The 21,004-nt window shown below is 39.4% G+C and overlaps 1 protein-coding gene and 1 long non-coding RNA gene across 3 annotated transcripts in view; one reads left to right on the top strand and one right to left on the bottom strand.

Annotated features, from left to right (window-relative positions):
• HEPHL1 (hephaestin like 1) overlaps positions 1-21,004 on the bottom strand; it is a 79,068-nt gene that overhangs the window by 7,723 nt on the left and 50,341 nt on the right. Inside the window, exons 10-17 of the mRNA XM_017873716.1 lie at positions 16,728-16,878; positions 13,106-13,318; positions 10,322-10,535; positions 7,957-8,096; positions 5,258-5,398; positions 3,589-3,695; positions 1,558-1,780; positions 180-319 (exon numbers count right to left, since the gene is read on the bottom strand). Of these exons, the coding sequence (XP_017729205.1) occupies positions 180-319; positions 1,558-1,780; positions 3,589-3,695; positions 5,258-5,398; positions 7,957-8,096; positions 10,322-10,535; positions 13,106-13,318; positions 16,728-16,878 (1,329 nt within the window). The remainder of the gene's footprint in view (positions 1-179; positions 320-1,557; positions 1,781-3,588; positions 3,696-5,257; positions 5,399-7,956; positions 8,097-10,321; positions 10,536-13,105; positions 13,319-16,727; positions 16,879-21,004) is intronic.
• The window catches only part of LOC108530690 (uncharacterized), an 81,331-nt gene that overhangs the window by 18,759 nt on the left and 41,568 nt on the right, over positions 1-21,004 (top strand). For both annotated transcript variants that reach the window (XR_001885926.1, XR_001885927.1), the window contains exon 2: positions 6,062-6,191. This is a non-coding gene — a long non-coding RNA (uncharacterized LOC108530690). The remainder of the gene's footprint in view (positions 1-6,061; positions 6,192-21,004) is intronic.

The following is a 21,004-nucleotide window of genomic DNA, read 5'->3' as shown; positions in this document are numbered from 1 at the left end:
AAAAAAAAAAAAAAAAAAAAGGAAATATACACCAGGGAAAGGGTACAATCACATTATTCTGTTCCATTTTCACCTCCCCTCACAAGCATTATTGCCAAGTAACTCTTATTTTCCACTGGAAATACATTGAATTTGTTAGTTCAAAAAAGTCTTTACCAAAGCACTTTACTTATACTTACTTTGAAGAGAAAGCTCTCTGCATGATAATGGATGGTATGTATGTCCACTTCACTTCCTATCCCTAACAAATACCAGTTTGTCATTGTATCTTCGTTCATTATGAGGCCATGGAGATTCCCAAAAATCTTTCCATTAATAGCTTTAAAAGGGTGATAAGAAAATAACCTTTGGTTAATTAAAATATAAGCTGATTTTTTAAATGTTTCCAGAAGATCTTTAGGTCACTGATATTTTCATCTGTCTAGTAAACATGTAACAATCTCACTCACCCCTAGCAGTATCCCACCATTCTAGACCCAAAATTCAGATTACTGAGAAATCCTTCTACAAAGAGAGTGAGAACAAAGAAATAGCAGTTTTAAAGCCATATCTTGGTGGCAGTGTTTTGTTTTTTTCAGCATAATCTCTTTATGAAGGAAATTACAGGCTCATTGGAGAGGTAGCCAGATTTATACCACTCTACAGAGAATAAACTGAGGCATAAACAAGTTTAAATAAATCAAAATTGAGTGACTTAGAAGGTATTTTCTTAATACTTCACTTGTTGAGAATAGTTTAAGCCTGGTTGAATCTCCGAAAATAAAAGAGAACTTCACACGGGCTGAGCTCATGACCAAATAATGACCAAAGCAAACTGAGTTTGCATGATGGTGACTTCCACTCTGCTGTCTACTGACTTTTGATTCTGTGCATTGTGGCACAACCAAATGACCTGCATTCATTAAAAACGGAGACCATACTAAAAAATCTTTAGGAGAAGAAAGCAAAACTGGTAGGGGAAAAAGTAGCTGAATGGGAATCAGGCTACTATATTCTAATCTATATTAATAACTAGATTTGTGACTTTGGGCAAGGCCTATCTTTTTGTGCACTTTGGTCAAAAATAGCAGTTGGTGAGAAACTGGATGTGTCAATTCAAACACATTATTCCCACCAACAAACTACCTTAAATTATACAGAATTAAGTAACACAGATACATTAAAACAGAAATTTGATGATAGTGTTTCATATCCCAGAGACAAACCTGGCCCTTAAATTTAATCAAATGGAAGTTATGGCATATTCTTATAAAAATATGACAATAAGCCATTATTTGTTTTTAAAGAATTACTTCACAGTCTTAGAGCTTAGAGATCCCAGCATTCAGAAATACACGTCCCTACAAGTTGGTTCAAGGCCTTAATGACTTCGTTGCCAGCCAATCAGTGGCTAGGCTGGTTCAGTCTGAACGAAAGCATTAGAGGACTTTCTTCAGTCCACGTGCCCCTGGGAAGGGGGAAAGGCTCAGAGAAGGATGCTGGGAGCCTCCTACATTTACAGGAATTCCTATGAGCTTATCTCAACATAGGCTTCTTCTTTTTAAACTTTGGATATACCATGCATTCTGTTGCTTTCCTCAAAATCATCAGTGCGCTTAAAATCTCGTGGATCTTTGTTGAGATACTTCTTAATATTGTCATCCAGATACCAGGATTCATTCTCATTAAATACCAGAAACAAGAGAGCAAATTCATAATCAATGTCACTTCTTCTTCCCTTTTCATTCAATACTCCTTCTCGGCATGTAATCAGAGGACCCATCAAACCACTATACGTATCCTGGAAGAAAAGTAAACCGAGTTAGAAGAGCCATTAAGTAATTTAATAATATTTCATTCCACCTGCCACCATTCTAGTATAGGGTCATAATACCTCACCCTGGACTAGAAACTGATTCCTCTCTTGGCTGTGATTCACCCCACCTCCAGACCATCCTGTTAAACACCATCACAGTAATCTTTATACTCCCGTATCTAGAAGTCTTCAGTGATTTTCCATGGCCTGCAGAATTAAATATAAATCCTCGCAGGTCCGTGAGCCCTCCATGTGCTCCCCTAATGAATTTTTCTGGCTTAAGCTACCCCTTGATTTACTACTGGACCCCTTATGATAGCCAAATGGGACTCTCAACATGTCCCAAACACTCCCTTTACTTCCCTATTTTCAGCTGTGCTCATAATGCTCTTTCTTCCTAGACTCTCCTTCCAAAACCTTCTATAGTACTTTAGTTAGTCTGCCACTCCTACGGAATTCACCAGATTCAGAGCTCTATTACAGTTACAAGTGTGGACATGTATTATTTTCCCCACAAAGTTATAAGTTTCTTCAAGACAGGAGTATCGGCCAGGCGCGGTGGCTCACACCTGTAATCCCAGCACTTTGGGAGGCCGAGACGGGCAGATCACGAGGTCAGGAGATAGAGACCATCCTGGCTAACACGGTGAAACCCCGTCTCTACTAAAAGATACAAAAAACTAGCCAGGCGAGGTGGCGGGCGCCTGTAGTCCCAGCTACTCCGGAGGCTGAGGCAGGAGAATGGCGTAAACCCGGGAGGCGGAGCTTGCAGTGAGCTGAGATCCGGCCACTGCACTCCAGCCTGGGCGACAGAGGGAGACTCCGCCTCAAAAAAAAAAAAAAAGGTAGGAGTATCTGCATCTCTCATAGTATTTGGTGGGGTCATGCTCAATAAATATTTGTTGTGATGCATAAAATAATAAATATGGATTTTCCCATAATTCTCATATGTAAGTTTATTTATTCAAGTGCCTTGTATATCTGTCTCTGAACTCTAGAACTGTCCAGTACAACTCAAGGACATTAATACAAGCCATCTAATACCTAAGAGGGAGGTTAAGATAATCCCTCCTTTTTTTCTTTAATAGGCAAAGCTTACATTTTACATCAGATAATGGCTTTAGATTGGACTTTGGTTTATGGCATGTAATTAAAGACTGTGGTTGTTTTACATACACATATCTGGTTCAAATTCAATATTGAATCTTTGCCTTTTATTTCAAAGTTAGATCATTAATCATTCAAATAGTTTTGTAGTTTCAGTTACTATGTTTAAAGTGAACTTTCTTTTCCTGAGCCCTAGTAGCCCTGGTAATGCATTTAAAATGAACAGATTTCACGCATCCAAAACCATACATAAATTGTATTCTAAGTTATGTTTATTTTATTGTTATATATTTACATATCCTCTTTTGCTTCAAACCTTTTATCTTTTGAAGTTCTAAATTTGGTAACTGAAACATCGGGATTTTGTTTTTATCGCCCATACTTTAAGTCGAGGGTCAGCAAACTTTTGTTTGTTTGTTTGGAAAAGAATATCACCAGATAGTAAATATTTTTGATTTTGTGGGCCATACAGTCTGTTGCAGCCACTCAAGTCAACCACTGACAATGTAAACGTAAATCCAGCATGGCTAGATTTGGTAAATGGGCCATAGTGTGAGACCCTTGCTCTTAATCATTACACGCTTTCACATATACCAACCCAAGCTGTGATGAACTTTCATCCAGATTATTTTAGTCAACTTTCATCCAGATTATTTTAAACCTTTTGGTTGCTCTCTCCACCTTACCTTCACAAAGTTTACTGTTGAATAGTAAACCCATGGAATACAATTGGGATCAGAAGGCCCTGGACCGGATCTTTTAGGGATATTCCATCTATAAGTTTTTACTTCTCCTGTAATAAATGAAATGGAAAAAATTTATTAGAATTACCTGTGTTTCAGATGATTTATCTGAAGAAATACAAGCAGGTCTTTACATATTTCATTAATGTTTATTGCTGGAGAGAATTACTCATTCATTACAAATGTTCTTATTAAACTCCCATCTCGATTTCTACTATTTCAAAATGAAATGGCAGATTTGTCATGTCAGGCTCCAGCCTTCCCTCTAGTTTCCCTTTTTTATTGTCAACTGGTGTGTATTCAGGAAATAAGAACATTTTATACCTGTTTTTCCTCCTTAAATGTTGTATCTTCTTCCCAAGAACCATCCTTGAGCACATCTTAGTCATCAAGGACCTCTGCCTTGACCTCTTATGGGAGTTACCAGGGATATTTGTAAGCTCTTGATGCTCAGGCTTCACCCCAGACCAGTGAAATCGGAGCGTCTGGGATCTAGGACTCTGGTGCTAGTGTTTTTTAAAAGCTTCTCAAGTGGGCAGATGAGATTTGGTGAGAACCAGAATCAGAGAGACGTAGTTCCAAATCTCAACCCTATGACTTCCTTTTTCCTGCATTTGACAAGCTACTTAACTTCACTAACCTTTAGTATCCTCATCTGTAAAGTGGGTTGATCATCATAGTTTTCTAATTGTTGTGAGGATTAAATGAAATAATGTAATTAAATACACAGGATAATGCTTCATTTTGAAGGCAGTTAATATGTTAATTTTTATGTTTACTACAGTAGTCCCCCTTTATCCAGGAGGGATACATTCCAAGACCCCCAGGGGATGCTTGAAACCACAGACAGTGCCATACCTATATATACTATGTGTTTTCCTATACATGCATACCTATAATTAATTTATAAATTAGGCACAGTAAGAGATTGACAATTAATAATAAAATATGACAATTGTAACAGTACACTATAATAAAAGCTATGTGAATGTAGTCTCTCTCTCACTCTCAAAAATCTTTTTATAGTCTCTAATTGAAGTTATCTCAAAATTTCTTAATATTTTCAGACCAAGTTTGATTCAGGTAACTGAAACCAAGGAAAGCAAAACCGTGATAAGGGGGAGCTACTATAAGAACAACTATGGAGACAGTAAAAAGATCAGTGGTTGTCAGGGGTTAAGGAAGAGGAAAAAACAAACACCAGAGAACAGAGAATGTTTAGGGCAGTGAAACTATTCTTTATAGGACTACAATGGTAGATACATGTGGTTGTGCGTTTGTCAAAACCCTTAGAGTGTATACACCAAGACTGAACCCTAATGTAAATTATGGGCTTTAGGGGATGTGTCAGTGTAGGTTCCTCAGTTACAACAATTGTACCACTCTGGTGGGGGATGTTGATAATGGGGTCCCTAATGGAGGTTCCTAATGGAGCCCTAGAAATTCCTAAACATTTGGTCCTTGGATGAATGATGATCTCATACCAGAGTGACTAGATGATGGCTGAAACACATTGACATTAAGATGAGCTCTTTAAGACCCCTCTGAGGTCAGAAAAGAGTTAACTCCAGTGTTCTTCTTCAAGACGGAGCAGATCTCTGACGCAACTTACCTGGTTTTGTCATGGGCACTTGGAATTGCTTTCCACTATCCATCTCCTCCACACCCTGGGCTGAGATGGAGTAGGGCCTACTGGCTTTGTTCTTAAATATGATCAGGATGGTGTCACCCACCTCGGCATGAATCATTGGGCCTAAAGGCAAAACACAGGACTGTGTGCATTATTATTGCTCTTTCAACATTAGTGTAATTTAAATATAGGCAGTAGTGAGCCAAATAAAATAGTTTAGTTGTTTTTCTGAGAAAGGCATATATAAATCTACGTTGTTTTAGAGAGCAACATCGTGTGGTATTAAATATCATGTAGTCTTTAGCAATGGGTTTAAATTCTGCCTCCTTCATTTATTAGAGGGGCCTTGGGTAAGTGATGTAATCTGTCTGAGTTTCAGTTTCCTCATCTGTAACATTGGTTTAGTAATAACTTTCATGTGGGATTATAGTAAGAACTGAATAAGATAATGTATGTAAAAGTGTTTACTTCAGTGCACCGATACACCATAAGTACTCAGTAAATGCTTAACTTTTTACTACTGAGAAATCATCTCCAGGAAAAGCCATATCCACATGATATGGTGACTTTCAGTTGTAATCTCCCTGTGTATAACCTTTGATAAGTCTGAAATTATTCATTATCTGGTAAATGGATGACAATAATAATGAAGATCCAGTGAAATGTGTATAAAAGGAATTTGAAAGATTAGAGTGAAATAAAATCATTTATGTATTGATTTATGATTAATACAGTGACTTCATGAATGCACGTCTAACTCTGTTTCTCAATTTTTGTTTACCCAAGGAGACAAGCACTCTTCAGCTCCTCTGATGTGTGCATTTCTGTTGGAAGCAACCAGGCTGTGTGCCAATGGAGATGAGCCTACACCTGGCTGAGAGGGCCTGTAGCAGCATGACTTGTGCACTGCTACATGGTGAGTAGACTCCCATTGCAGAAGTGCCTGATCCCTATGGCTCTCTCTTGGGTATTTGGTGCATTCTACATTCACAGGGAGATACACTCACAGTTGGTGGTCTGGCCACACATATCAATTCCTTGCTGATTCAAGCCATGGTTTTAATTGTTTTTCTGAGAAAGGTATATGTAAATCTAAAATTTGTTGGACTGTTATTATTTTCAATTTTCTCTCAATTTCTTAAACATAAATACATTAAATTAAAATAAATAAATAAAATTTTCTTAAAATATTTAACATGAATCAGGAAGTTCTAAAAATCACTCATTTTTTTCCCCTTAATGGCAAAATTAGAAAAGAAAACCTGAAGGCAAGTGGACTGGGCTGAAAAAAAGAAGAAAATGCTTTGCATGTTCTTAAACAGTACATTTGGTTATAGTTAGAAACAAGTGCCTATGTATGTGTATGTTAAAATCATTATTTGTGTACTCATTACCACCTGAATTGCACATGCCTTGCTATACTGGTTGGTAAGAGCAAATGATTACTGATGAGTAAGAGCGAATGGGTACTGATTCAGAGCGTGAGAGGTCGCTATCAGGGAATAGTAATGAACTGAAGTGTGCCTGCCATGCACCCAGTTTGAGGAGCCCAAGCCTCTCCCTGAGCTGCAGAAAATGAGTAAATAGGCTTCACATTTCCCTGGTTGAAGTGCTGATGGGCTTGCCTCTCATGAATTCAATTCATTTGTGTCATTTTGCTGAAAAGAACCAAACCAAAGAGCCTTAGAGGCACACCTCAAACCCCTCAGCAGGACCAGCACCTCAGTGTCTTTAAAGCTCTGTCAACATCACAGCTCAAATGAATGAATGTCTCGATCAGGGCTGACTCACTCATTTGATGAGACAAACAAGCTTATCTGTGAATGTTAGTAGACTGTGGACGTGTGGGGTCTACTACACCTCCACATGTATTACATGGATGGGGCATTTAATTTAACAATTTATCAAGCTAGGAGTTGTAGGGCCTCATTCTAATATTGGAAAGCACTGTATAAGACCATACTGTTTATATAAGTTACCTTGTGCATTCAAAAGTGGAGCAGGATTTCCAAAAGTCCCTTAGATTTGCCCTCTGCTTTAAGGTCTTATCCCCAAGATGGGGTCAGAGCTGGTGACTTCCCATGAAGAAAAGTGGAGAAGGAAAGCAGGAAGAGCTTATCTCATTGCCAGGTCTGGCAGCTCAGGTTCTGAGAAGGCCATGAATAAGGGCCTCCTGAACTGAGAGGGACCTTTCAGGAAGGAGAAAGCCAGACCTTTCTCCCTTGGCCCCATCTCACATAGGAGCTCTTCTTTTGTCATAAATATGTTTATGGTGTGTTGCAATAGCACTGTGCATGGATAACCCAGGACCTTAAGAAGTTATGGAAACATTCTGCCTGCTGTTCTGACACATCAAACTATTTCAAATTAAAACTTCCTGGCACAGTATAGGGGTTGGAAAGAAGCTTTAGGGTATCATACACAAGTTAGACTGCCCCGATGTCATGGATTCCTATTTGTGTGTTATCTGGTAGTCTTATTATGACTATTTTTTATATGAGTTGAGCACTCAGCACACTCCCTGATCATTGTAGAGCAGGAAAATATTGCAGTTGGAGGAATGCAGTCAAGCTACTCTGTTTCTTCTATCCTTTCTCAGCCACAAGTCTAACAGAACACATGAGTGTGTGTGTATGCACATGCTTGGGGCTGACAGTGCACGCCTGAAATCTGTGCCATACCCAGGAGTTCTAAGTGCTCCTCTCGTGGTGGTCGGGCTTTGATCTCCACAAATTCTCCATTCGTGTATTCCCTGTAAACCACCTTCTTGTACTGAGAGCCAATCCAGTTTTCAGTGCGGTTCATAAATATATCTCCATGTCTGCAAATCAGAAGCATCAGAAATTAAAGTTGTCAGAAAGCAGAAAAGCTTTGAGTGCTTCTAAGTGATTCAGGGGTACTCTGGAGAAGTGCTCCCCAAACCTGGCTGTGATCAAGTGCTCCCTGGGGAGCTGGCCTTTTGCACCAGACTTTCTGGGAGTGAGGCCAGGAATCTGCACTTTAAAGCTCCTTGAGTTCTGATATGGGCAGCCCAGCACCAGTTCATGGCCCACCCTTGGAAATCACTGTTGTAATCTTCTGCGAAGCACTGAGTAGGGCCAACCTCAGAGACTCCTAAGGATCCTTTGAGGTTGCACCTCTCTTCTGGGACCATCTAACCTTACACACATGCATCTGCTTGTGTGTGTCATCACACACACACACACACACACACACACACACACATACACACACACACACATCCACCCTCTACCACCCTGAGTTTCTCCAGATTTCATTTGCACCTTTCTGTACGTGGTAATATTTTTCCACTTTGAAAGATCTCAAGAAGGACTGTAGTCATGTATTGTGCATACACCCATATACATATATAGATAGATACAGTTGATACTTGTTCTTCACCCTAGTTATGTTCTAGAAGTCATTGTGATAACTGGACTAATAAAGACTGAACCATTGTTCCTAGGGGAAATATAGGGTTAGGTTCCTGCAAACCTCTGGTCACAATATTTTCATCAACTGATCAACATATGACCTTGTTTTATGTCTGTTTCTTTTTAAAGACACTTTATTTAATATATATTGCTGAGCTCAACAGCATTAACACTGTTGAGTTCATTAACACTGAGCTCAACAGCCAACAGCACTATAACTCATGCAGGAACAAAGTCCCTCTCACATGTATGAGGCACATCAGAGACTTCTTGCATTCAGGACATTGCTTCAGCACTCTGCTTAGGGTGGCATTCTAAACAGTGAAAGCATAAACATAAAGCACACAAATGCAAAAAACATGGCACTAAATTGTCTGAAAACAAGGATTTTGTTTACAGTATGAGAGCTGAAACAAGAAGGCAGAGAGACTCCTTGTTTGACCTCAGCTGAAAATGTGTGCATCAGGCAACATAAAATGTTGCCACCCTATATGTACCTGCAAATGACCACAAAAATGTCACAGGAATTTATTTTGGGGTTAAAAATAAATTTGAGCAAGTAGGCAAATTTGCAAAAGCAGAATCTACAAATAGCGAGGATAGATTGTATGTGTACCGTACATGTATAGTACATTTCATCTATTGCCAAGGCAGATCATCACAAAAGACAGATTTTTAAAATCTATTAATTTTATCTCTAAAATACAGTGAGACCCACCCCTTCCATCTCCTTCCACTGAGGGAGCTTGCATTCTCATCTCAGCCACTTGTATCACTTACCTTTCTTGGGTGGAATTATTCCTAACCATTCTCCCTGCCACCTGTACTCCTCCTTGCCCTCTATTCTCCACACTGCAGTCAGAGGGATCCTAAGCTATACATTTAATCATGTTGATTTCAAGCATTTTTATGATTTTCCGCTGCCAAACTCCTCAATTTGACTCTCAAGCCTCACTATCTGCCTTTGCCACCTCCTGAGCCTCATTTCCCATCACTGGCCCGCTACGCTTTGTGCTCTGGTCATTCTAAACATTTACTCTATTGAACATGATGTGCTCTCCCTCACCTCCAGGCCTTTACATAGGTTGTTCCCTCTGCCACAAACATGCTTCCTTCCTCTTCAAGTGGACTACTCTTCATGTCCCAACTCACAGACTACTTCCTCCCAGAAGCACCCCCTGATTACTGGCCTTCTCCCTACCTTTCCTCAAGACAGGGCTGTGTGCTTCTGCCATATCTCCTGCTGCACTCTACCCTTCCCCTCTCATAGTGACTGCCTCACTCCATATACTTGTTCTAAAGTCTTACCGTGGACCAGGAATTCTGTGTGGGAAAGGACCTTCTCTATCCTCCACACTGTTTTACCAGCACATTGCACAATGCCTAGCATATAGTAGGTATTTAATAAATGCATGTAGACTTCCACCCTAGACTGTATGATTTCCAAGGGAAGGGAACTTTTCTTCTACTTTCATTTTTCAGGAGTCCCAATTACATGTGATAGTGACCAGCGCAGACACAACCTGGGAATTTGTAGGGAGCCACACTTGCTAAAGACCTGCGGAGCATGCGCGATCCCACTGAAGAGCCCTGGCGGCGGCGCCTGTGGTACCTTTCCCCTCTTGCGTCCAAGTGCTGCTTTTCGAACTCCCAGTTTTTGTTAGGGGCATAATCCCATTCTACCTCTTCAGCGGCGATGTAAAAAGTTCTTATCATCCCGTGTGGCTGCTCAGAAGGGTCCCTGTTGTCACAGCTGTTGACCTCATAGATCTGACCCATGCCTCTCAGGAAGTGGTGCATGGTGACACAAAACACCTTAAAAATACCTGCAAGAGAAACGGCTCGGCATTGAGTGTGGTGCTCGGTATTTTTGTTGGTGATGGTCTGTTTTTAGCAAACCTGCATATTTTATTCCAAAATAACCAGTTAGGTGGATTTTTAAAATACCAGTTGCCTAGTAGTTTAAAATCAGACCCCAAGGGGAATAAATTACTTTGAATATATTTACTTCTGTGGGGAGAAAGATCCTGTCCAAAATTCATTTGTAATAAAAAAAAGAAACTTACAATATTGCTACCAAGAAATGACTTCTCTGGGTCTCCCCTGTAATACACACCTATTAGAAGACAGTCACTCCTGGAAAACCACCAATGACTATCTTAACCTAGCCCAGTTTAAAAACAACTAATTACCAGTAAGATGATTATCCTAGACAAGGTTCAAATTAAGCCACGTTTCTGATGAGTATTTTGCCCTAAACAATTTCATAAATTCTAAAGTGCAATAAATATGTAAGGTATTATTATCATTAAAGCCAAGTGTATTACTTCATTAAGCCCTTGGGCAAAGAAGTTTCCCATCTCCAGTGGTAGATCTACGTAATGCTAAATGAAAAGGAAACAGAAAACAGAAAATCAATCAACTGAATTTTTCTACATAATACCAACAATCATGTCTACCAACAATTATGTAATTTTTAGATTGAATTTTCTAGATGCATTGGCATCAGATAGATATTTCTTAACTGAACTCACCATAAAAATCACATAAGACAAATAAAATTATTGAAGATATTCACTCTCAATGAAAATATCGGATCAATAACTCTTCTTTCCCTTTCTCTAGTAGCCTCTGTTTTTAGAGGTGAGGGAGGAGTGTGCCTTTCTTTAACCTTCTACAATGTACAGAGGTATCTTCTATCTTGCTATACATGTAAGTCTGTTGTCTAACCATCGCCAAGTTACTCCTTTTAGATGAGCGAAAACTCAATGGGTTGATTAAGTGTACCCACGCACACCCAGGCACTGATGAGGACACATGAGGAAGGGTCTTTATACAAACCACAGAGAAGACACCTTTGAAGACAGACTTGGAAAGACTGTCTCTGCATTTGTTTTTTTCCAGGCAGCCTATTGTTTATGTGTTGATCATGGCACTTCAATAGTTGAGGAATTGTCTCCTCTAAGAACAAAGAGGATCTTACACAAGGTAGCATGAAGAAGAAAAGAAAATTAATAATAATGATAATAAAAATAGAAGAACATGGAAATGTTTGAGTTGCAGCCTATAGTCTACTCTACCCACTTTTGAACACCCTCCTTCTTGACTTATAGGTAAGGGACAGGAATTTGGTAAAATGGCTAAGCTTTTAAGCAGTCATAGATTTATGCTTATCACCAAACATAAACTGGAAAACATTGTTGTGAAGCTCTTTAGAAACCTATAGGACATATGGAGTAATAATCAAAGCACTAGAATAAGTAGCTCCATCTCTAAAATTATTCTGGGCAGCTCTAACTTTGAGTGCCTATTTCTATGGATTAAAATGATTTGGCTATTTCCCAATCCCCTCCTCTCTTTGGTCTTGAAGAGTGTATTTAAAAAAAAGTTGTGTCCAAGGCATCCCTTGATTTGAGTAATTCATAATTGATCAACTATACTAATATACAGAGATTGGACACTAGGAAAAGTTCACATAGAAAAGACTATGGAGCTCCTAGTCTCAGGCAGTCCTTAGGCAAAGATTTTGAAGCCCAAACCTTAAGTTCTTAACTGATGACATGGAGACATCTAAACTGCAGTTCCAGTGGAAAGCAAAGAAGTAGAACATCCATTAGTAAACAGCAAGTACTCATCTTAGGTAGCATATTGGTTTCTTGCTAAGACTGATGAAAAAATGGGATTGGAAAAACATGTTCAATATCTATAGGGCTTGTTCTCCTCACTTTTCATGCATGATTAGCGTATGCTACCATGTGTTGCTCTAGATCTTTTATGAAAACGCCCCAATTATCTTATCAACTTGGAATCTCTAAGAGAAGAAGTTCCAGGTACTGGCATTATACAGGGGTCTCCATAAATTCCAGATCCAATGCAGATTGCCCTGTGGGAAAACCAAGGGTGCCCAACAGAATGAAAACAGAGAAGCCCCCCAATCAAAAGGCAGTTATCAGTACCTATGGAAGAGGGACCAGGCTGCAATTATGCCTACATCTATAATCTGGAAGCATCCACTGGGATGTCCATAACTGGTAGATGCTTCAGAGAAGCAACTGAAATTATGTTCATGCTCAATGAGAGCAAAACATGTCCACTTTATCAGGGCTGAATTTTTATGGACTGTGAATCAAAAACATTCTCCTAGGATTTATGCACCAAAGACTTTAGAGGGCTTCCACTTCTGTTTTGTGGATGCTATTTTAGATATTTCCCTTCTGTCCCTTATACTGTGTGTTTGGACTAATAATTCAGGATTCTCTGATTCTAATCAAGACTATATCTATTTCTACACCACTTGAAGTGCACAAAGTCTGCCAATTTATTCTGCGGGAGCACTGTAAGTGGATGAGCCTGAAGGTAGAAATCTGGTCACCTGAGATGGACCCAGCAAGTTTACCTGCATGGTCCGGCTGCATGAATGCTGTTGTGGCCACGTGGGGAAACAGGGCCAGGGAGTCTCGGTGAGTCCCTCGTAGGTGGATGGTGTTCCCTTGAAAAACAATTCCATGCATGTCGGTGTCAGTGCCCAATCCAATCAGATGCCAGGAAACTCTATCCTTTTTACACATGTTTAGGCCTGGCTGGTTGCCGTACATGTAGCCATTAACAGCTAAATGGAAGAAGAAAGATAGTGAAAAATTATCAGTGTGTATCGGGCAGGGGAGCTTCAAATATGTCAACTGTTTACAAAAGATCCTTGTTTTCAGAGAATAAACAGTACCAGGGAAAAGCCACATGGTGAATCCACTTAAACTGGAGACCAAAATTAACAATGAATAATGAAAATATACAGAAATTATTAAAATGTTGGCTTTAACAACACATATGCAAGAACACTAGTTCTAAGAATGACTAAGGGATAAATCAGATTGTTTATGAAATAATTTCCCCGTACTCTTCTCTAAGGCTCTTGATATGAAAATCTTTTTCTTTTGAGGTTATTTTCCTATGATCTCCCTTGTTAAATGTCTCTTCCTCATTATTAATTCATTGAATTCTACAAGACCCTCATTTGCCAGTGGGCTTTGCATTTGATTCTAGAAGTTATCAGACATGCTTTTACTGATTACATGGATTCAGCATTATCTGAAAGATTTTTTAATCAATTGACAGTATATGTGCATGTGTGTTCAGTGGAGAGGGCTTTTTTTAGGGGGTACTTAAGCTTATATGAGGTTAGCCTTTGAGTAAATAAATTTGCTTTATGATAACTTGTACTTTTTTACCCCAACACAATTACTGGAGGGACTTTATTAATAAACAATGATTAGTTAGATATGAAGACCCTCTGTGCTTCCAGAGTGGCAAATTGTTTTTATCTTTGACATCAACCCCAATCCATTGATAGTGGCTATCTGAAGCAGTGCCTTGAGAAGAACTTAGAAACCACATTCTCACCCTATGGGGATGAATGCCATGATACAACAGCAATGTCCGACTGGTGAATGCACATAACTGTGTCTCATGCTTGATGTCTCTTGGAGAAATAAATATTTCTACCCCCCTCCTACTCTCTACTAAGCCTCTAGTAGGACAAAACTATTATCATGCACATGAATGACCTTCTGTTATAATCCCATTATCAAATAAAATTACTTTTTATTAGGTTGGTGCAAAAGTGATTGCAGTGTTTGCCGTTGAAAGTAATGGCAAAAACGGCAATTACTTTTGTACTATCCTAATATTTCTGTGCCTGCAGAACCAGTGGTGCTTGGTAATTGTACTCAGATCTGGGATTATTAGTAGAAATTTCAAGAAATTCTGGTGCTTCTGAGAACACCACCACATTTTCTGGGGGAAAAAAACAAACAAACAAAAAAAACTTTGATAATGTCTTTGCAAATGAATGATCTAAATCTTGTCCATCAAATGTTAATGAGATCTGAGTATAAATCAAGGTGCTAATAAATTCAGTCCTTGACTGGCTGGTGGAGAATCTTCTCTTGCCTTGGAATGCTTGTTTAAAGCCTCTTTTTCTACAACATTCACTCATCCATTCTTTCTTTCAACAAACATGTTTTGAATACAGGCTCTATAATAAACACAACACAAAGCATTGTGTACCATGTCAGGCCCTTTCTTTTTGGCTTTGTTGCTCTCTTCCTTCCACTCCCTGCAAGCAAGACTGAAGCTAGAACTTAATTTATAATCAATGTGACATTTGAATTAAGGTGCATTATTTTCCTTGAACTTTGTTTTAACGATATATCCTGTATTTATTTATTTATTTATTTTATTTTTTGAAAGAGAGAGAGGGTCTTACCCTGTTGCCCAAGCTGGAGTGCAGTGGAGCCATTATACTTACTTCAGCCTCAACCTCCCAGGCTCAAGAGATCCTCCTACCTCCTACCGCCTACCTCAGCCTCCTGAGTAGCAGCTGGGACTACAGGTGCACACCACCATACCTGGTTAATTTTGTATTTTCTGTAGAGATGGGGTCTCACTATGTTGCCCAGGCTGGTCTTGAACTCCTGGACGCAAGTGATCCTCCCACCTTGACCTCCCAAAGTGCTGGGATTACAGGCACGAGCCACTGTGCCTGGACTACATACTGTATTTCTAAATATGAAAGTAGTTTCACATTGCCAAAATAGGGTGGGGCTGGATTTGACGTAGTTCATTCAGTTGTTTACTATTTTTTTAAATGAAGACCTCTCATGATAAATTTCTTTTACAATTTAGCCTCTCCACCAAGAAACTGCTATATTTCCTTATTTCTACCTTAATTTCCCCTTTTTATTCTCTACTGAGAAGTTTGGAAGCAATATTCCTATTCAGTTACAGCAAAACCTTTTGTAGAAGATGACACTGAAAATGCACTACTCTGTGCTTTCCATTGGCACAACAGGGGACTCTGTTGGAAATGAGCATCTGGGACCATAGGGTCTGTGACCTGGTTGCCATGGGGCACTTGTAACCTTGGACTATTTTTCACTTCCATGCAAGGAAAGGAGGTTAAGGGCTATTTTGTTATTCTTCCATAATGCTTTAAAAGGCAATAAATGGATTTTATGCTGGGTCCTAAAACAAGCAGGTTAGCACCTGTTGTCTTATGTTACTTGCTTCAGGCACTTTTATTGACTGCACACTCTTGCAGGCACTGAGTTTGGACTTTCGTTACTCTGCTATCTTAGGTAATATGCCTAACAGTAATGAGCATCCTGTGTTACTCACAAGCAATTAGCAGGTGGTTTGCTATTGTAACACTTGATAAAAAGAGACAGGGAGAGAGAATTAAGTAATTCCTCTCAAATGAAGATCTGGGATAGGAACAGATGGTATTTCACAAATTAACACTCACCAGTCACTCATACTACTTAATTAAGTCATTCATACTACTTAATTACAGACACTTTGCTATGTAATGATTATCTCCTATTATCACTTTGGTTTTCCAACTTGATGTTATTGTGAACCCAAGGGAGAGTAGTTTGTCAGTAATTTTATACATTTATGATGTACTGTGAACTTGGCTAGTTTAAATTTTATTTTATTTTATTTATTTATTTGTCTCACTCTGTCACCCAGGCTGGGTGCAGTGGCACGATCTTGGCTCACTACAACCTCTGCCTCCAGGTTCAAGCGATTCTCCTGCCTCAGTCTCCTGAGTAGCTGGGACTAGAGGTGCGTGCCACCATGCCCAGCTAATTTTTGTATTTTTAGTAGAGATGGGGTTTCACCATATTGGCCAGGCTAAGTCTCTGGACCTCGTGATCTGCCCACTTTGGCCTCCCAAAGTGTGGGATTACAGGCGTGAGCCACTATGCAGGGCCGCTAGTTTAAATTTTGTGTTCCTTCATCTAAGGCTGATAAAGTGTTCTAGAAGTATTAAATTTCACATCTCTGAGAGATAGGGAGGTTTCACTATACCATCTAAAGCTGAAGGCATGAAATAACTTACTTGTGACCAAGAACAATACCCAAGAAACCCAAATTAAGATAATTAAAACACACCAATCATTTTCACTTCGAATGCAAGTCAGCCTTTCATTTACAGGAGGGAAAGTCATTTGTCATACCATGCATTCGGTTGGATTTCACAAATTCTTTATCTTCTTTGTCAATGCTGAAGGGATGCCAGATAAACTTCTGAATGTTTTCATCAAAATATCTGCTCAGATTCTCATCAAAGACTGTGAACAGTAGGTAAAACTCCTTGTCTATTCCTTTCTACAGAGAAGAAAGAAATGAATACATAAAAAGTGCAGCTTGGAGGAATTCACGGAATTACTTTCCTTTCAAAGTTCACACAAAGTATTAATACGTTAGGGTAGATCAATATCAGCTATAGAGTTCCCAGGTCATTTTTAAATCAGGATACTGAATATTGCTCTGATGAATTTGTTCCCCATCCAGAAAACGTGTCTTTCTGGTTACATCCATCCTCCAAGGAAATCAGCCCCTGCTCAGAAGACTTTCTGCTCTTTTGGCCTCTGTTACCAGGCTGGTCCTCACTGACTTTTTCTCCTTACCCTGACCTCCAAGCCCTGGCCCAGCCTCTCTCTCTGACTGCATCTCCCTGTACTCACCTCCTAGTTTGCTCCAGGCACCCTGGCCTTTTGCCCTTCCATGAACACACCAACCTCATTCCTGCCTCAGGGTCTTTCCGTGTGCTGTGGAACATGAATTGAGGAACTCCCTTCCTCAATTCACTTTTCTGCATGTCACTTTCTCAGAGTGGTCTTCCCTAATCACCCTTCTAAACTAATCACCATCTTTTGCCCAGAAACTCACTCACTTTACCCTATTTTATTCTTCATAACACTTATCTCCACCTGAAACTGTATTTTATTTATGAAGTCTTTTTTTTTTTTTTAACTTTTTCCTACTGCAACGTGAGTTTCCTGAAGGTAGAAACACCTTAGATTCCTCTCTGTACCTGCATCACCAAGAAAAATGCCTGGAAAAGCAGGCACTCAGTATACATTTCTGAGTGAAATAATGAATTCATATAACTGATGAGACTTAGCTAAATTATGTTAACTTGAGAGGGCAGTGAGGGGACGGTGGATATGACTTCCCACTGTGTGTATTCCTAAACAGTCTATTTGAGCTTATCTGAACACACAGCATCACAGATTGCTGCAGTATGCTTTCCTTTAGAGCTCACCAAGAGAGATGACTAGGTTTTCTTTTCTTTTTAATTTAATTTAAAATTTTGGGATACAGGTGCAGTCCGTGCAGATTTGTTACGTAGGTAAACATGTGCCATGGTGGTTTGCTGCACCTATCAACCTATCGCCTAGGTATTAAGCACAGCATGCATTAGCTATTTATCTTGATGCTCCCCCTCCCTCCAACCCTACCCCAAGCCCCAGTGTGTGTTGTTCCCTGCCCTAGGTTCGTGTGTTCTCATTGTTCAGCTCCCACTTATAAGTGAGAACATGCATTGTTTGGTTTTCTGTTCCTGCCCTAAGTTTGCCAAGGATAATGGCTTCAAGCGCTATCCATGTCCCTGCAAGGGACATGATCTCATTCCTTTTTATGGCTGCATAGTATTCCATGGTGTACATGTACCACAATTTTTTATCCAGTCTGTCAAAAGACATGGGCTTTTCAGTTGATTCCATGTCATTGCTATTGTGAATAGTGCTGCAATGAACATATGTGTGCATGTATCTTTGTAACAGAATGATTTATATTCCTTTGGGTATATCCCCAGTAATGAGATTGCTGGGTCAAGTGGTATTTCTGGTTCTAGGTCTTTGAGGAATCACCATACTGTGTTCCACAATGGTTGAACTAATTTACATTCCACCAACAGTGTAAAAGTGTTCCTATATCTCAATAGCCTTGCCAGCATCTGCCATTTCTTGACTTTTTAATAATTGCCATTCTGAATGCCGTGAGATGGTATCTCATTGTGGTTTTGATTTGCATTTCTCTAATGATCAGTTACATTGAGCTTCTTTTCATAGTTTTATTGGCCGCATAAATGTCTTCTTTTGAAAAGTGTCTGGTCATGTCTTTTACCCACTTTTTAATGGTTTTTTTTTTTCTTTTAAATTTGTTTCAGTTCCTTGTAGATTCTGGATGTTAGACCTTCATCAGATGGATAGATTGCAAAAATGTTCTCCCACTCTATAGGTTGTCTGTTCACTCTGATGATCGTTTCTTTTGCTGTGCAGAAGCTCTTTAGTTTAATTAGAACCCATTTGTCATGCTTTGCTTTTGTTACAATTGCTTTTGACATTTTCATCATGAAATCTTTGCCTGTGCCTATGTCCTGAAGGGTATTGCCTAGATTTTCTTCTAGGGTTTTTATAGTTTTGGGTTTTACATTTAAGTCTTTAATCCATCTTGAGTTAATTTTTGTATAAGGTGTAAGGAAGGGGTCCAGTTTCAATTTCCTACATATGGCTAGCCAGTTCTCCCAGCACCACTTATGCAATAGGGAATCCTTTCCCCATTTTTTGCTTGTGTCAGGTTTGTCAAAGATCAGATGGTTGTAGATGTGCTGTATTATTTCTGAGTTCTCTATTTTGTCCAATTGCTCTATGTGTCTGACTTTGTATCAGTTCAATGATGTTTTGGTTACTATAGCCTTGTTGTATAGTTTGAAATCGGGTACTGTGATGCCTCTAACTTTGTTCCTTTTGCTTAGGATTGTCTTGGTTATATGGGCTCTTTTTTGGTTCCATATGAATTTTAAAGTTGTTGTTTCTAATTCTGTGAAGAATGGAGGTGACCATCCTTTCCATCCCTCAAGGCCTTCCTGTCTCTAAGACGCTCGCCACCCAAGCCACCTTCATCCTCCTGCATGCTCTGGAGGGACCCTCAACAATATCATCGGACCATATCTCTCTCCTTATGTTGGACAGTACAGTCTCACCTCATGGTGTTCTGGTTCCTGCCTACCTGTTCGGCGTCATCTCTTGACTCTTTCCTCCTGGCACTTTGAAGCAAGGCCAAGCTCCTTGTTGCCCTCTGCATTTGCTATGTTCTGCATCCCTCTGCCCTTCGTGCACGTATTCCCTCAGCTTTCATAGTCTGCCACTCTTTTCTCTTGCAAACCACTAAGCAACCTCATGGCTCTGCTTAGCTGCCCACTTCTGTGATGCTTTCCTAACTCCTCATCAACGATATGAGTACTCCTTGCTCCTACTATCCCTTACATATAGTTATTTCCTTAATTACATGATGCTTTAGAAGGCAGTGGTGTAAGAGCATGAGTTACAGAAGAAAACAATGAAGACTTGAAAGTTTTCGGAATAAAATGTAAAAAATTTGAAGAACATAAAAGATCAAAATGTATTTTAAAAGATCATGGGCTATGTGAACAGAAAAACCTAGGTTCTAATGCTATTCTTCTGTTCACCCACTGTGAAGCCTGGAGCAAGTGATTTATCCTCTCTAAGCCCTAATTCCCTCACTTGCAACATGAGGGCAATAGTAGTCCCCACATCATGTTTTTTGTGAAGATTAAATGAGATGACTTTGCTAAAGCACTCAACACAACAACTGACAAATATTAAGTACTCAGTGCTGTTATTATTAGGTGTGACTGCAATTGACCACAGTACAGTGAACAATTGAAAGGAGTTGCATTGAAGAACCTCATTGCTTGACAGGTATTTGGAGAGTAACTGGGTTTAATGAGGGTGTGAAATTAGCCCAAGAAAACATTAGAAGGAAGGTGACAGAACCCTGTGTGATGGTGAATATATGTATAACTTAACTGGGCTGCAGTGTGCCCAGATTTTTGTTCACACATTATCCTGGGTGTTTCTGGAAGGATGTTTTTGGATGAGATTAACACTTGAATCAGTAGACTGAATAAAACTGATTGTACTTCCTGACATGATTGTACCTCATCCAATTGGTTGAAGGCCTAAATAGAGAGAACCAAAGGGCTCACCTTCCTCTAAGTAAGAGAGAATTTCTCCTGCCCAACTGCCCTTGAACTAGGACATTGTCTTCTTTTTGCCTTCATGCTTAAACTAAAATGTTGGCTCTTCTTGGTTCTCGAGCCTGTCAGCTTTCTAACTGGAGCCACCCCATTGGCTCTTCTGGGTCTCCTGCTTGTTGACTCAGCCTGCAGGTGCTGAGACTTACAAGTCTCCATAATCATATGAGCCAATTTCTCATAATAAATATCTATGTGTCTCTTTATATATATATATATATATACACACACACACATGTATACACAAACATAAATATGTGTACATATATGTATATGTGAACTGTGTAGCCATGTTTCAGAAATATACATATATGTGTGTGTATATATATGTGTATTTATACATACATATATGTGTGTGTGTGTATATATATATACACACACACACACACA

The sequence above is a fragment of the Rhinopithecus bieti genome, unplaced genomic scaffold, assembly GCF_001698545.2.
Source record: "Rhinopithecus bieti isolate Rb0 unplaced genomic scaffold, ASM169854v2 scaffold_8678, whole genome shotgun sequence".
NCBI lineage: Eukaryota > Metazoa > Chordata > Mammalia > Primates > Cercopithecidae > Rhinopithecus > Rhinopithecus bieti.
The sequence above is the reverse complement of the archived record's forward strand: the minus strand, read 5'-3'. Positions and strand labels throughout refer to the sequence as shown.